The sequence below is a fragment of the Apostichopus japonicus genome, chromosome 7, assembly GCF_037975245.1.
Source record: "Apostichopus japonicus isolate 1M-3 chromosome 7, ASM3797524v1, whole genome shotgun sequence".
Lineage (NCBI taxonomy): Eukaryota > Metazoa > Echinodermata > Holothuroidea > Aspidochirotida > Stichopodidae > Apostichopus > Apostichopus japonicus.
Genome location: NC_092567.1, coordinates 6,664,738 through 6,681,923, shown reverse-complemented (window position 1 = coordinate 6,681,923; position 17,186 = coordinate 6,664,738). Strand labels below are relative to the sequence as shown.

The following is a 17,186-nucleotide window of genomic DNA, read 5'->3' as shown; positions in this document are numbered from 1 at the left end:
TTGTTTGTCAACGATTTTATACGCGATTGTACTTGTTTATACGATCCTGTGCGCGTACACATGTCCAGTTATACATGAGCGGTACTGTAGACTATTTATTTAGGAGTATTTATATAATTTCAGTTGAAAATGACCAACCTCCCTATTTTCCCTTATAAATTCTCCCGGTTTTTGGCCCTGAAAAATGTTATTCTCCATATTTTGGGGTCAAACAGATTAGGTCTGTATGCACCTATCAAGCTTCTTTCAGTATCCTACACTTCTTGATGCACAGAGTTACATAGGAATGGTAAGAATTAAGTTAATCTGGTTCTTGTGACTTTATTCACCAAACATATGGCTAGCAGGCATGGTTAAGGAATTTAAATTCCCCTGCCACTCTTTATCAATATCATGTCATGATAACATTTCTTCCTTGCATATTTGAGAGCTAAATACTGTTTAAAATAAACACATTTAGAGGGCATTAAAACATGTATGCACTGGCATCCATAAGGGTGGTTATAACTTTCCCCCTCCCCCCCCCCTACCATTGGCTTCACTTGGGCTGCAAAATCACTATCAAAGAACAATAAATATCTGAAAAGTAAAAATGCCTCAGCTAAAGTCCCCAGGGACTCCCACCAGGGCTTAGATTTATACTTCATAGAAATTACATTTTTCTCTCTAACATGTATTTACATGTTTTAAACTTAGTAGAAGAAGACAGGAAGTAGAAGAGATGTTACAGAGCTATTCTGAAGCACCCGGCTAGGGCTCAGATATTTATATATATTCCACAGTGTAAAATCAGATGAAGTATTTCTATTACTGACATGTCCTCATGTGCTCAAAATTGCTAGCAGATTCCAGAAACTATGTGAAAGTACTGAACATTTGGAGAGCTTTGCAGTACCCTTGTAAGTCTAGCCACTATAAACAGAGAACACAATTGGAAATACTTCCTACTAATCTGAGTATGTACAGCTGTGAATGAAGAATTGTCACTTATGCTTGTTTAATTTTTAACATTGCTGAGCCAGTCACTGCAGTTGGTTTTAAGAAATCTAATTGGTCTCAAAACTGATCTAACTTCACCGACTTAGTACTGTGGCTTAAAAAAATTATATAAGTGTCACCAAATTTGAAAATTTTGAATTTGCTTCCTTAATATTTGGAATTTTTGGTTCCTTGCTTTAGCAAAAGGAACCTATGCAGTCAGGTTGGCGTGTGTGTGTATGTATGTATGTATGTATGTATGTATGTATGTATGTGTGTATGTGTGTGTGTGTGTCTGTGACACTTGCTTGGGTACGCTCTATCTCAATAAGGGAATGTTGGATTGAGGCCAAACTTGGACTATAGATCCACCATATGGAGAAGGTGTGCCCTATTGTTTCTGGTGCCCACAAAGGTCACCAAAGGTCAGTTATGGTCCAAAAACCGAAAATATTAAAACTGCAATAACTCCCAGTGCCAATGTGCGACAAGATTGATATTTTGGGACAAGTTGTGAACTTGTTAGGGGAGCATTTTCAAACTTAACGGTCATGTGATCCGAGGTCAACAAAGGTCAATTAATGATAAAAAACTAGTATTTTTGCGATAACTTGAGAACGAAATGTCCGTTAGGGTTGGGAGTTGCTTCAATGTAATCCAATTGTTGACCCGCACCTGGGTGACCCTTGACCTCAATTTGACCTTTGGTGACCTTTACGTGTTTTTTGGGATTTTTACAGTTTTGATGCTATTTTCAGATGTCAAAGGTACCTTCTGAACATAAATGTCAATAGGTTGACCCCGTGTGACCTTTATGTGCGAAGTTATATGGGGTCAAAGTTTTTCGGTCGGAGTTAGGATGGTTGTACAGACTTGTCGTTTTGTTTTTTGGAATCAGGAGATTAAACTACATTTGAAACCAAGGTCAAAAGGTCAAAGGTCACATTAGAAAAAATGTGCTTATTTTGGGAGGAAACGAGCAAAAAAGAAAATGTTTGGTTTTGATGCTAGATTTGGATACCAAAGGTACCTTCCGATCAAAAATGTCAATGGGTTGACACCTGTGTGACCTTCGTGTGCGAAGTTATACAAGGTCAAAGTTAATTTTCAGACATTTAATGCAATAACTCCCAGTTCCAAGGTGTGACATGGTTGATATTTTTGGACAAGTTGCAAATGGTATAGGGGAATATTTTAAAACTTAACGGTCATGTGATCCGAGGTCACCAAAGGTCAATTAATGTTAAAAAACTAGTATTTTGGGAGGAGAAAATGGGCAAAGCAAATAAATGTTTGAATTTGTATAGTTTGATGCTCTATTTAGGTCTCACCGATCAAAAATGTCAATAAGTTGACCCAAGGTGACCTTTGTATGTTAAGTTATACGAGGTCAAAGTTAATTTTCAGACATTTAGTGTAATAACTCCCAGTGCCAAGGTATTACACGGTTGATATTTTGGGACAAGTTGCAAATGGTATAGGGGAATATTTTCAAACTTAACGGTCATGTGATCCGAGGTCACTAAAGGTCAATTAATGATAAAAAACTAGTATTTTTGCGATAACTTGAGAACAAATTGTCCGTTAGGGTTGGGAGTTGCTTCAATGTAATCCAATTGTCGACCCGCTTCTGGGTGACCCTTGACCTCAATTTGACCTCTGGTGACCTTTTTGTGTTTTGTGGATTTTTACAGTTTCGATGCTATTTTCAGATGTTAAAGGTACCCTCTGATCATAAATGTCAATGGGTTGACCCCCGTGTGACCTTTGTGTGCAAAGTTATACGAGGTCAAAGTTAATTTTCAGATATTTAATGCAATAACTCCCAGTTCCGAGGTGTGACAGGGTTGATATTTTTGGAGTAGTTGCAAATGGTATAGGGTAATATTTTCAAACTTAACGGTCATGTGATCCAAGGTCACCAAAGGTCAATTAATGATAAAAAACTAGTAATTTTGCGATAACTTGAGAACGAATTTTCAGTTAGGGTTGGGAGTTGCTTCTACGTAATCCAATTGTCCACCCACATCTGGGTGACCCTTGACCTCAATTTGACCTCTGGTGACCTTTTCGTGTTTTGGGGATTTTTACAGTTTCGATGCTATTTCCAGATGTTAAAGGTACCTTCTGATCATAAATGTCAATAGGTTGACCCCTGGATGAGCTTTGTGTGTGAAGTTATAGGAGGTCAAAGTTAATTTTCAGACATTTCATGCAATAACTCCCAGTGCCAAGGTGTGACAAGGTTGATTTTTTTGGACAAGTTGCGAATGGTATAGGGGAATATTTTCAAACTTAGCGGTCATGTGGTCCAAGGTCACCATAGGTCAGCTAATGTTAAAAAACTAGTATTTTTGGGGGGAGAAAATGGGCAAAGAAAACATGTTTGAATTTTTACAGTTTTGATGCTCCGTTTAGGTCTCACCGATCAAAAATGTCAATTGGTTGACCTACGGGTGACCTTTGTGTGTGAAGTTATGTATACAAGTTCAAAGTTAATTTTTAGACATTTAATGCAATTAAATCCCAATGCCAAGGTGTGACACGGTTGATAATTTGGGACAAGTTGTGAATGGGGTGGTGGAACATTTTCATACTTAAAGGTCATGTCATCTGTGGTCACCAATGTTATCATATCTGTTGACCCGCTTGTAGGTGACCTTATACTTCTTACATTTTCGACGCCATATTTAGATCTCAAAAGTGCCTTTGATAAAAAATCCCATCACATTTTGTGATCACAAAAGTGTTGGCTATAGTGTTGGTTACTTTATGCGTACATGTAGGACCACAATTACTTGGACTATTTGAGCCCAATCTTGCTTGATAATATTATGTGTATTGTCATATACCCCAAGCAAGGAACCACAGTGCCCTTGGGCTCTTGTTATCTCAAGATTTTCACCTCAACAGTCAAAATTTGGACATTTTCATCTCAAAACTTTTTAACTCAAAATTTTGAGGTTACAAGTGTCTTCATCTTCCAAATTTGTGGAAAGAACTGACCATATTAGATAGCTATTAACTAGATGAACAGGGTACTTTATAAACCTTTGGTGATCTAAAATCTGGAAAGAGACCTCCCAGAGAGTGGTGTAACTAGGTCAACGTAGGCAATGCAGTCTCCAGGGGCCTGGTGCCATTAAATAAAGAAAAATAATACAAAAACACATCCACCAAAGCTGACACACTAAATTATATCAAAAAAATTATCTTCTGATGAGTGGAAATTCAAAAGACATTATTTCCTCAATAGGAAAGAGAGGTGCAAAATCTCACAAATTTCTCAGTCAAGCCCAAACCATGCATGGTTGGGTTTGTGTGAGGTTGGACTATCCTTTGGGAGCTCATTTATAATATCACTGCACTACACCTTTATATGCAACTTCCACTGACAACGGACAATCCGGTTCAAGTTTAATAGTTTACTGGTTAATTGTTTTTACACTGACCTGGTTATTGGAAACTGAAGTGTACTTTCCTTCATCTGGATTGTATTCTCTGTGAATGTCCATGTATACAGGGACGTTAGCCAGAGACATACACATATCTATTTCTGACCGAAATTCTCAAGATCTACTATCAGTAAAACTTGATTATCATTTTCTTTTCACTTAAAGGTTAACTTGAGTTATCCTTATGCGAGCTATTAGTGGATCACCTACTCCACCTGTAGTTACCAGTTTTTGATGGAAGTGTTCATACTGTGCTGACAAGGACAACGAGTGGTTCATCATCTGATATTTCTTTCATGTAATGGTAATAACATTAATGGTTAGTAAAGAACAGTGATAGTAATGTTTCAAGAACCTCTGGTAGATTTTTATGGATTAATACAGTAATTGGTATGTTTGTAGTGAGCTTGCCATGACACAATAGGCCCCCAAACACCCTCTGGTACGTTTTAACCATTTGTCAAACTGAAATAAAATTGCCTCCGAGACTCATATTAATAAATTCTTCTAGAACTCCTGACACTTCTAGAATGGTAAGACTGGAAGACAACTTGTTGGTTTGTATGAAAGTAGTTTGGGTTAACTACAAATAAGTCTTCTGTTTAGATATTTATTTTCTTCAGATTAAAACCAAACACTTGAAATACCATTTTAGATATTCCATAATGCTGTGGAAACATTAAAGAAGTCAACTCAGTCTGTATTGCTGCGCTTTGAGTTAGAGGTATTTGTAATGAACACTCCATCAAACAAAAACAAAAAACCTAGATTAATTAAGGCAGGTCACACACAGGTCACACAAATATGGATATAATCTTGAACTTGAATGTACTTTGTTTGTTATGATGTTTATTTACTGTAGTACAGTAGAGATGACTGTTTTAAGCATTTGCTTACATATTGGAAATACTGTATGATTTGAAATGTAATTGGACAGTAAAATGCAAATCACCTCCACCTTTGGTATTCATCTCAAAGATGTCTATCATATCAGCTGAAGATTATGGTTGGGTTTGTATCTCCTCTACTTCTTTGTTATTTTTCTCCAAACTCCTGAAAAACTGTCGCACAACAGTTCTAAGATTCACAATCACATCTTGTGAGGCTAAAGAAGCATTATTCGAAGAATGTACAAGTACCCAAAACCAAGGACATTGAGAGACAGGCACAGTTCCATGCACAGTTGTGTCTCCAGATCCACTTTTTTTAAGTCTTTGTTTATCCAAAGTTAAAAGTATATCATTCTTGATCACATATTTCACTGGGCACTTAGCTGACGTACAACTGTAGCCTCCACCCAATCCTCACCCTCTCACAACAGGACTGCACGGAACAACATGTTATGAAATAACAGTATATGTCAAAGTCTGCAGATAGAAAAATATGTACTTTAACTCAATCAATTATAGTACAATGTCATCATTTCCGAAATCCTACAAATTCATCAACCTATAGACAGTACAGTGAACCAATGGTTCCTAAATTATGTGACCAGGATCCTTCATCATGTTTTCTTCAGGCTCCATTCTATTTCAGGGTTGCATTGTTATAACTTTTGTTTCTCAAATGAATATTAACCAGACTGGATTGCCATGATATTGCTTAAAGTTTGTATTGAAGATTCAATGCTTGTCTCAATTTCAAATGAATGTTTCTTTATATTTCAATTAGTTTGGTATTAGGTGAGCTGTATATACACTGTGGGAAGCATTATGAGACCTTGAACTCATCATCTTGTACAGTCTATAGATTTGTATTCAAGTTGCATTAGTTTCTTTACATTGTTATTATAATTATAACTGAGTAATTTATTTTGAAACTGCAGTAGCATTTTGCTGCATACCATATGTTAATAATAGCTGTGTTCTGTGTTTGACAATGTTACATGATAGAATGCAGCTACTTGCAGACCGGGTGATGACAATTCACATGAATAATAACATTATAACTGATGACCAAATGCATTTTTTTTTTTTCATCATCAGGTAAACTGGAATTATTCAGTACTGAGATCAGCCTGTTTAGGGATTTACCAGTTTCATATCCGGATAACAGCTCTTGGAAGAAATGTGTACAGTTTACATGAGCAGGGTAATGATTGTATGGTCCACCACCTGATTTTTACCCCACCCACCCCTCCCCCTCTTCCATGAGAATGCAAGTGTTTAATTGCATATTTTTACTCCATGACATATCAGATGATCCCTCAAGGGAAATTTCCCCACCGGAAAGTCTATCATCCAGCACCCAACCCCCATCAATTGCAATCACTGCAAAACAAGACATAACATATGAGCAATCTAGTTAGAACACTGCTAAAGGTTGTGTCTTAGGGATTTTGTGAGACCTCTTTTATTCAGTGTTTCTCTAATTGTAGCATCATCTCTACAAATTTTACCATAACTGTAGGTTTCAAGAAGATGAAATTCTGATGCCAAGTACATCTCTAATCTTACAAATCTGACCAATTTTAATGGTCATTAGACACACATTGTTTCATTATGTAACCGTTTCATTCCTGTGTGGGCATATAATGCTAATAAAGGCTTTCTATTGTCACCGTCTCCAGGTTGAGTGGATATTATGTAATTTATGGCAAGGTCCACCCATCCCATCATATTAAATAGTTGTCAAGGATAATGATAGGTATTGAGTATTGCACTGATTTGATTGTAGTACTTAAGTATGCACTAGGGGTCTCTTTTACAAAACCATATAGCTTAGCCAAATACAGAACATTCATGTGCTGGCAGAGGTTATATAAAGGTCGGTCACATGTGTGACGTGAAATGATACTGGCTTATTTGCACAAAAAAAACATTGGCAAATTCCTCAGTTTCTAACAGGGCTGGTTAACCCTTCTTTCTCATGTTTCTCCCTTAATGTGTTTCTATTCTAACAAGACATTTCACCTCAATATTTCACTTTTTAAAATTAGCATAATACTACATAAGCTAAAAAAATCCGGTCACGTGTGTGACATTGTTGGGTCACGTGTGTGACATTCTGAATTTTCTGTCCATAGTATGCAATTTTTGCAGTGCAAATGTGACTCTAGTAATGACCAAAGAACAACACTAATGTTGATATGCCATAGGAATTACTTTAAGACAGTTTTACTGCCATGATTTGGAGGGTCACGTGTGTGACATTGTTTGGTCATGTGTGTGACATTCTGCATTTCCATTGATAAATGTCACACACGTGACCATCGGTCACGTGTGTGATGACTAATTAGAGGCTATTAGTTAATCGTAAGAATAATTATTTGACTGGATATTTTGCAAAACTAACAGTCTGTACCAAGAACGGTTGCATATCAAGTGTGGACATCATAAGGCACATCAGTTACTTTTTACGAAAACTTTTGAGTTATTTTGGTCAAAATTTGGTCAAAATTATGCTAATTAGCACCCATTATTAACAAAGAATTGAAGATCAGGAACCTCTACTTTAGGAATGAAATAAATGAACCCATGTATAACTGCCTCCATGTGATAGTTGATAACTGAAATATTATTTCTAGATACTGATGTAGAAAAAACAAATATACAGTTAAAAACTACAAATTTTGGCTAAAACTTACAATAATGCAAATTTATGCAAATTAGTATGTTATGGTTGTAATTTTAATGAAAAAAATATGAAACAGAAAACTTGAGGAATCCCTCTAAAACAAAAAGTATAGCAACTGGTCCTGATGAACACTTTAGTTTTTTCATGCCAGTTTCATTTTCCAGAGAATGGCCCCAAAGATGAACAACTTCATTGGCCTGCTGCACCAAACAACGTTAAAAGTACCTAATTAGAAAGTGTGCTGACCAAGTTAGTCTAATCCATAGGATTGCAAACATGTTACCAAGTGTTGCCTTTTGTTTTCTTTATGGATATATTTCCAAAAATTATTCAACTTTAAAATAAAAGTGCCTTGCAATAAAATGAATGAACTTGCAATTATTGAGTCATTTTAGCATAAGCTTGTGTATCTGTGAGCAATGGAATAACTGTTGAGTAAATATTATAAAGGCAAACTCAAAAACAAGGGATTTTATCGTTTGCATTAAACATCTAGTTCAGATATGTTTCTTATTGTCTTTGTCTTTATCTCCTCATTAGGTAAATGTGGATTAATCTTTCTTGAGACGACTTTTGGGGGTCACATGATGTGTATCTTGCACAGAATGGTTTACAATATGCTGATGGTAATGATTAGTGTATACTTAGAGTATAGCAGGACTGGTAAGCTGGGTTGTAGTTATAATTAGATTTGATTCTGAAGTAGAAAGTGATTTTGTTACTACCTAATCCTGGTGGAACAGTAATTGTTTTGAATCTTGCTTGATCAGCAAACTCCCTAAGGGCCTAGGGAAGAAGATAATGGCTTCAGTCTAACTTACATACACCATATATGAGGCAATGCATGTCATACATTGTATTGCTTACCATTGTGTAAAAGTACACAAAGAGGTGTATGTGCTTAGGGTGGCATACTCCTATTAGAGTCTATATCAATCCGCTCGATTGTTCTCCTTCAGGAAAAGTGCCAAAAAGCAGGGGAAGAACATCATTTGTGACCTGTTATCAATCATAATCTAGTTTTTTGTGGCTTGCATGTTGAAGAGCATGAATGGAAGTACATGTGGTGAGAAAATTGGGTCAATTGAGGCAATTTTAGACCCCTTTAGGCCTCCCGGGAGCAGCGTAGGAAATTTGTTTACCACTGAGTGAAGAGGTTTGTTTACAAGTGACGAAAACTTCCGGCTCGGATAGCAAAAAATCTACACGGTCATGATACGGAAAATTGATGGTGCCATGAAAGGCCAACTTGTCAGCTCTCCGGTGATGGGTAGCGTTTAGCTAGTGAAAACTTCTATCTAGACTTAGAGACCACATTACTTTTGTGATTTAGTGTGTAAGTCAATGGGGCTTTTAATGGGCGTATGCTACCTTAAGCAAAAATGCCAAATTTTTCATTTTAAGTGCTAGAAGTCCCAAATTTGGATCAAAGTAGTTGCTATGGTGTGTAAAAATGGTTTTCAAGCAAACGTCAGAAAATTTCAAGCTTGGGTGATTTTTACGCATACATTAGTATCACAGCCTTAAAGTACCACAAAGAGCATGTGCGTTTCTATACATTAGACTAGAACAGCCTTCTGAGCATTTCTGACCATTTTTCCTCCCCAATAAACTATTGGGTCATTAAACCTTGACCTACCAAAGCTTCCGTAGTATGATTCCTGCCTTGAATCTGCTAAGTAGGTGCCAAATGCACGAAATTCAAAATCCTTCAGAATCAGACCAAAATGCCTGCAGTGTGTGTGACGTGAACAACTAAGTTCAGTGAAATTTGACATCTGTGGGCACCTAAAGTACATGGTAATCATATTTTAGGTTATTTTTGCTTAAGTTGGAAGTACCTGGTGTTTAACTAAGGACAAAAACTCAGTTTCAATGCATGAAATACCCCTAATGTTGTCAGCTTAGGCCTAGGCCTCAGGTTCATAATGGCGCTACGTTAGTATCCTAGACCAAGTCTACACCAGCTGTAGCACAATGTTGTATGAGGTCTGTATCCTAAGTGGAGTGGCTGCTGAGGGCTAATACCTTGCACAGAGAATGTTTTGAGTCTTATTTAGCAAATAATCCACAAAGGTATGCATTTTCTGCTTCTGCCAATGTGAATCAAGGAGTTTTTGAGCCTACTCACTCCTCATTAGTTTTCTGTTGTTTTGTCAATTTTCAGAGAAAGTTGATGTGCTAAGTCCTCAGCATGCACAGCGATATACTTTGAATGGGTGTGGTATCAATGGACTCAACTGGTTAGATGAGGTAACAACAAATCCCAAACAACTCTGACAGCAGAAAGAGATATCCTGATGCTTCCATGGGAGATCTACTGTAGTAACTATAGGAACCAGTGCTTGCCACAAATGGAGAATAAGGTAATTTGAAGTTGTTGTTCTCTGCCGAGCAACAAATTTGAATGTTTTATCATGAAATATGCCCCCCTATCCACGTCTCTTCTCTTATAACTGTCTTTAATACATTGTAACAACCTATGCACAAACCTTTAAATGGACTGGATATGCTATTGAGGTGAACAGTGTATCTAGATAGCATTTCAGTAAGCTTTCCTTTTGACTACTGTAATACTGTTACAGTGAGGCTGTTGTTTACAAATCCTGATGATCCAGTTTTGGCAAAGAACACCTTCAATTCTCTTCTTTTATTCTTAGTAACTTAACAGTTGCACTGGAGTGACATGCAATATCAGTTTAACATGTTCCAAACAGTTCAGGAATACATTGGGGTATGTCCTGTGGGTCAGTTTGTGAGGAATCTGCTGAGCTAAACAAAAGTAGTTTTCATCACTTTTCAGAGCCAGAGACGAAAAAGCCCTCACCGCTAACCCTTCTATGGATGATGTTTCTGCAGGTAGGGCAAGCCAGACCAAGTGGACTGTGATCAGGGATACCAATAATACCTGCAAGAATCATAGATGCACCCAAATTGGTCAAGCTTATCAAAATTGGTGACTGGAAGTGTTGTTGCAGACATAGACCTGGTTACTGCTTACACAGTATTGCTCATATGTGTATTTACACACTGCACCGTGCATACTGAAATCTCTGAAAATACATCTTTATGGACCTAAAATGATAATTGCATAGATTTCTGTTGTGGTTTATATGGTGACGACTATGAAAAGTATCATTTTGGTGATAAAAAAAAAATTCAGCTCTCACTTAAGGTGGCATACTCCTATTAGAGTCTATATCAATCCGCTCGATTGTTCTCCTTCAGGAAAAGTGCCAAAAAGCAGGGGGAGAACATCATTTGTGACCTGTTATCAATCATAATCTAGTTTTTTGTGGCTTGCATGTTGAAGAGCATGAATGGAAGTACATGTGGTGAGAAAATTGGGTCAATTGAGGCAATTTTAGACCCCTTTAGGCCTCCCGGGAGCAGCGTAGGAAATTTGTTTACCACTGAGTGAAGAGGTTTGTTTACAAGTGATGAAAACTTCCGGCTCGGATAGCAAAAAATCTACACGGTCATGATACGGAAAATTGATGGTGCCATGAAAGGCCAACTTGTCAGCTCTCCGGTGATGGGTAGCGTTTAGCTAGTGAAAACTTCTATCTAGACTTAGAGACCACATTACTTTTGTGATTTAGTGTGTAAGTCAATGGGGCTTTTAATGGGCGTATGCTACCTTAGTGTACTGGGTCCATATTTTGTTTTGTGTATTCATCATAAATTAAGGAACAAAATATTCAGATGACTTGATCCCTTCTAATTTATCAGTGTGTCATAGTGTTGGGTGGCAGGTAATGGTAGTAATCAGTCTTAACAGCGCAGCCAGACTCCTCTGGATTGTCAGCCTAATTGCCGCAAATAATAGCCAGTAAAATGTATGGCAGGCTCATAAACAATCAATTTAATTCATAAGTGCATGTCCCCTAACAATTAAATATAGTCACTGCACACAAAATGAGACCCATACACAAACTAAGTTAGAACCATACCCACACTAAGTTAGAACCATGTAGAATGACTAACAGGAATCAAATCTCTGTTTCCATCCTAACCTTTCCTACCCTTCCCCTCTCAGTACATCTAAAACCCAATAAAATTGATGTCAAATTTAAATCTGAAGATAATCTAGGTTTTATGTCATTTGTCAATGAGCTATATACTAAGGGATTACAAATGGAAGTCTTTAGTGGGTTTACTGTAATGTGTGGATATGTTGTTTTCAGTCAGTAATAAAAAAACATGCATGAACCTTCTGGACCATATGCATGTCCTCAGAGTAAAAACCAAAGTAATTCAGAATTCCATTCTTAGCCATTGGTCAACAGTGTTGAAGGATTCTCGTAATGTGTTCTGTTTAAGATGTACATTATTTGCACTCCAGTTATAATACTGGCCATTTAAGAGATAATTCCAGGAAACTCCAGCACATGTGCTTTCTACATTTATTTTCTGTTGCAATATTATGGAAGATAGCTCACAAATCTGGTAGAAAATTTCCAGCAATTGTCAAAAGATGTCTTTTATCGGGGGGAGGGGGGGTGGGGGGCTACACAATTCTTGGGAGGTAACATGGAGTTGATCAGTTACCACTACAAGTGTTGTAATTGCTTACATCAGATGCAAAACATATTCCTAAAAACTATATTTGCTGCCCTGAGATTACAGCTCTATACTATTCATATATACTTATTAATAAGACACAAGGGAAGATGTTGATGTATGTTACAAAAATGATCACAGACCTGATGAATTTTCACCTTGATAAATCTAGTGAATGGAAAGTTGAGTTATTGTGTATTTTCTCTTTAACCTCCAGGTGATACGGTTTTCAACATTTCTTCTGTGCATTTCCTCCAAGAAAGTGAAAGAAAAAGTCAAGTAGGAACACATCACTGCTGACATAACTTCCTTTGTGGATGTGAGTCTGGTGAGACTTTACATACTACTTCTCAAGAGTCAGTTTGTGAAATGGTAATGGGCTGTGTTGGGCTCCTTTGATGAAATCTACAGGCTATATGTAGGTGAAGACAGCTTGCCTAATTAGCACTATAAATAACATCAAATGACATTTCTAAGATTCCACTTGTTTAATTGTGTAGAGCTAACAAACTTGACTAAACATAACTACTATATTGTAGTATGCAGTGGTGGATTGAAGATTTCTCTAAAGTGGGGACAGCTACTAATAGATACCTAAATTAATAGTTCATAAGAAAACTTCTACTTCTGTAGAAAACAAAGATTGCCGACATTCCAAGCAAGCTAAGTTTTTGTAGTATGTACCTTGGTCTGATCAGGGATGTGTTTGAAATTGAGAAACTATGAAGTATCAAGTCTTTGAAGTTACTGTATACTGTATGTGCATTGTCACCTGTGGGTTACTCCCAAGATTATATGGCATGCTGTAACAAATCAACCCCAACTTATTATCAGCATGTTGAGTTACCATGCAGGTACATAGACAGTCACAGTTTGTTGGGTACCCAGGACTAAATTGTTGAATGCTGAATTCCAAATTTCAAAAATGAAATACTCTTGTTGAGATCAATCAGTTACATAGAACTGTGTTATACATGTAGTGAGTTCATATGTGACAAACATTGTGTAGAGTAGGCAGCAATTTGACAGTCATCGGATACCCATAGCTTTAAATATGCTATCATTTCTAATAAATAAATATATGTTGCCATACGTCTATCTAAGGATTCTAATTGCTGTCCACAAACTTAAAGTAAGCTGTGGTCAATCACAATATTGTTGTGCCATGTTTAAACATTAATTTATGTTATGTTTTCAGTGTCGAGAGAGAGATGAGTAGCAGAACCTGTTCAGTTGCTGTCCAATCCACAAGATTACTCTTGTGAAACAATCCTTAAATATTATTGTAACTGAAGCTCTCTGATGCTTGCCATACACCAGACCGGCATCACTTTACAAACTTAAGAGAATTCTTATGCGTTGAATCTTAGCCATTTATTTCTGTTAACCCTACATATATTATTATATATTCTATGTATCTGTTTATTCTGTTCTATGTTCTTTTCTGGTCACATTCCACCCTCATGTTTCTTGATTACTATATATGGTCATATTTTTTATTCTATCAATACTGCTGTAGTACAATGTTGGTCTTCGTTATAAATAGAAAGAATGGAGGTTGTGTTATAAACAATACTTCCTCAAGCTGCTGAGTGATAAATATATTAACATACTTTTATATGGTGTATAAGGCCAGAGACTGTATACTTCGCTTCTGTCCATGATGTAGGCCCAACCATTCATAATTCATGTTCGCCTCTATGTGGACCGAACATTAGCTTGAAAGGTAATGTTACACCTAATTAATAAGAATGTAATGAATTCCAATGATGGTTAGTTAAGGCTAATGATGTAATAAAACCCTCTCATGTTTATGTATATGGTTGATGATTATTCATGAGATGCTGATTATTGTGTTTACTGTTGAACTTTAATTCCTCTTTTCTTGTTTATTATTCCCAGAAAGTTTTCCGTTGTTCATTTATACTTGTATATTTATACTTTACGTATAATATAATAAATTGTTAGAGGAGTGGAGAAAGAGAGGAGAGATGGAGAGGGTGGGGATGGAGAGGGTGGGGGATGGAGGGGTTTGAGGGAGATGGAGAGGTTTGATGGAGATGTAGGGGTTTGAGGGAGATGGAGGGGGTTGGGGAGTTGGAGAGGGTGGGGATGGAGGGAGATGGAGGGGTTTGAGGGAGGGGTTGGGGAGTTGGAGAGGGTGGGGGATGGAGTGGTGTGAGGGAGATGGAGCGGGTTGGGGAGTTGGAGAGGGTGGGGATGGAGGGGTTTGAGGGAGAGGGAGGGGTTTGATGGAGATGGAGGGGTTTGATGGAGGGGGTTGGGGAGTTGGAGAGGGTGGGGAATGGAGGGGTGTGAGGGAGAAAGAGCGGGTTGGGAAGTTGGAGAGGGTGGGGATGGAGGGAGATGGAGGGGTTTGAGGGAGGGGTTGGGGAGTTGGAGAGGGTGGGGGATGGAGTGGTGTGAGGGAGATGGAGCGGGTTGGGGAGTTGGAGAGGGTGGGGATGGAGGGGTTTGAGGGAGATGGAGGGGTTTGATGGAGATGTAGGGGTTTGATGGAGGGGGTTGGGGAGTTGGAGAGGGTGGGGATAGAGGGAGATGGAGGGGTTTGAGGGAGGGGTTGGGGAGTTGGAGAGGGTGGGGAATGGAGGGGTGTGAGGGAGATGGAGCGGGTTGGGAAGTTAGAGAGGGTGGAGATGGAGGGAGATGGAGGGGTTGGGGAGTTGGAGAGGGTGGGGATGGAGGGGAGATGAATGGGTTTGATGGAGATGGAGCGGGTTAGGGCGTTGGAGAGGGTGGGGGATGGAGGGGTGTGAGGGAGATTGAGAGGGTTGGGGAGTTGGAGAGGGTGGGGATGGAGGGAGATGGAGGGGTTGGAGGGAGGGGTTTGAGAGGGTGGGGATGGAGGGAGATGGAGGGGTTTGAGGGAGGGGTTAGGGCGTTGGAGAGGGTGGGGGATGGAGGGGTGTGAGGGAGATTGAGAGGGTTGGAGAGGGTGGGGATGGAGGGGTTTGAGGGAGGGGTTGGGGAGTTGGAGAGGGTGGGGGATTGTGGGGTGTGAGGGAGATGGAGGGGTTTGATGGAGCGGGTTAGGGAGTTGGAGAGGGTGGAGATAGAGGGGTTGGGGAGTTGGAGAGGGTGGGGGGATGGAGGGGTGTGAGGGAGATGGAGGGGGTTGGGGAGTTGGAGAGGGTGGGGATGGAGGGGTTGGGGAGTTGGAGAGGGTGGGGGATGGAGGGGTGTGAGGGAGATGGAAGGGGTTGGGGAGATGAATGAGGTGGGGATGGAGGGGTCTTGTGGGGTAGGAGGGGTTTGAGGGAGATGGAGGGGTTTAGGAGATGGAGTGGGTTGGGGAGATGGAGGGGTTTGAGAGATATGGTGGGGTTGGGGAGATAGAGGGGGTTGAGGAGATGGAAGGGGTTTGGGGGATGGAGGGGACGATGGTTATAAACGGTATTTTTTTTATCTTTCCTAACAGGGTCAGTGCATTGCTCTTTACACGCAGTAGTTTAGTATTCAGGGCCGTAGCCTGCGCATGGGTAGCTGCTCTTTGAGATTTACACTTTCTAAATGAAAGTAGGCCTACGATAAATGTTCATATCATTTCTTCTGATTTAATTAGTCTGTAGTGTGCAAACTCTGAGATTCTAGGCACGTATTGTAGGAATGGCGGTCAAATAACATAAGGTTTACTTTAACTGCTCATCACGTATATGCACGATCTCTGATGCGACTACTGTTTCTGGTGGTTTCAGAGGGGAGGGGGGGGGCGGGATGGGAGCAGAAGGGGATTATAATAAAAATAAAGGTAGAGAGCTCCAAAGATTTAACCTGCATGAACAGTGTAGCAGTCTTACGTGAAACTATACGGTTCATAAATATACTTGTTACGTATGTTTCACTGTTATCCTCTATATTAGTGCCACAATGTTTTACTAAGAATAATAAGGCACCGTCCCCTACACGGTCCACTCACTCAGCTCATTCCCCCTCCCCTACCCACAGTAGGTCCTTAGATAGTGTCATGACAGTCCCTTTTTGAAAATGACCAACCCACTCAAATTTCTTGAGAAAGCGCCTGGTACCGTATATCCGCACATCAAAGCATCGCTATGTAACATTTGGACGATACATTTTGTCTCGATGTTCCTTAACTACTGCTAGGAATTCTACCCAGGCTACGGCCCTGATGTTTATCTTTATTTTTATGATTTGTTGTTTCCGATGAAGTGAATGTACCTGAATACCAAATAGTGCTTTTCAAATGTATTTATAATACCATATGTGTGCATGTTGTATATGTCTGGATAACTAGATAACCTTGTGTTCAAAGTTTAGATGTTTCCTTTTGGGTTTAAGTTTAAATCTGAATAATCATGATTAATGCCATAAGTTACATCAGGAGGTGAAATAAATAAGTCTTTTTAATTCAAGGCTAATCTTGTCAAATGTGACTTTTATTAAATATATTTATGAGTGACACATCAATTCAGGCACCAAACAGAAGTAAACCTGAAGATTTGTAGAGTCCGACTCCTGGACCACTGGCGGGGATTCGCCCCTGAACCCCACCCAAAAAGGCTTTGTGCTAAGTCGACTCCTTCGGTTTATTCATGTTTCCTATTTATGCCCCCCCCCCCCACCCAACTCTCA

General features: G+C 39.0%; 1 protein-coding gene across 18 annotated transcripts in view; it reads left to right on the top strand.

Annotated features, from left to right (window-relative positions):
• The window catches only part of LOC139970082 (uncharacterized), an 892,672-nt gene that overhangs the window by 514,711 nt on the left and 360,775 nt on the right, over positions 1–17,186 (top strand). For 6 of the 18 annotated variants that reach the window (XR_011793934.1, XR_011793935.1, XR_011793933.1 and 3 more), the window contains 5 exons: positions 4,599–4,752; positions 6,419–6,524; positions 8,550–8,635; positions 10,177–10,375; positions 10,813–11,099. Coding sequence is in view for 3 of the 18 variants with exons in the window: in XM_071975739.1 (XP_071831840.1) it covers positions 4,735–4,752; positions 6,419–6,524; positions 8,550–8,635; positions 12,790–12,855 (276 nt within the window). In the remaining 15 variants the exon portion in view is untranslated. Of the gene's footprint in view, positions 1–4,598; positions 4,753–6,418; positions 6,525–8,549; positions 8,673–8,698; positions 9,810–10,176; positions 10,376–10,812; positions 11,100–12,789; positions 12,901–13,770; positions 14,447–17,186 lie in introns of those variants that run through there. The other 12 variants (XR_011793928.1, XR_011793926.1, XR_011793927.1 and 9 more) reach the window with 12 other exon arrangements.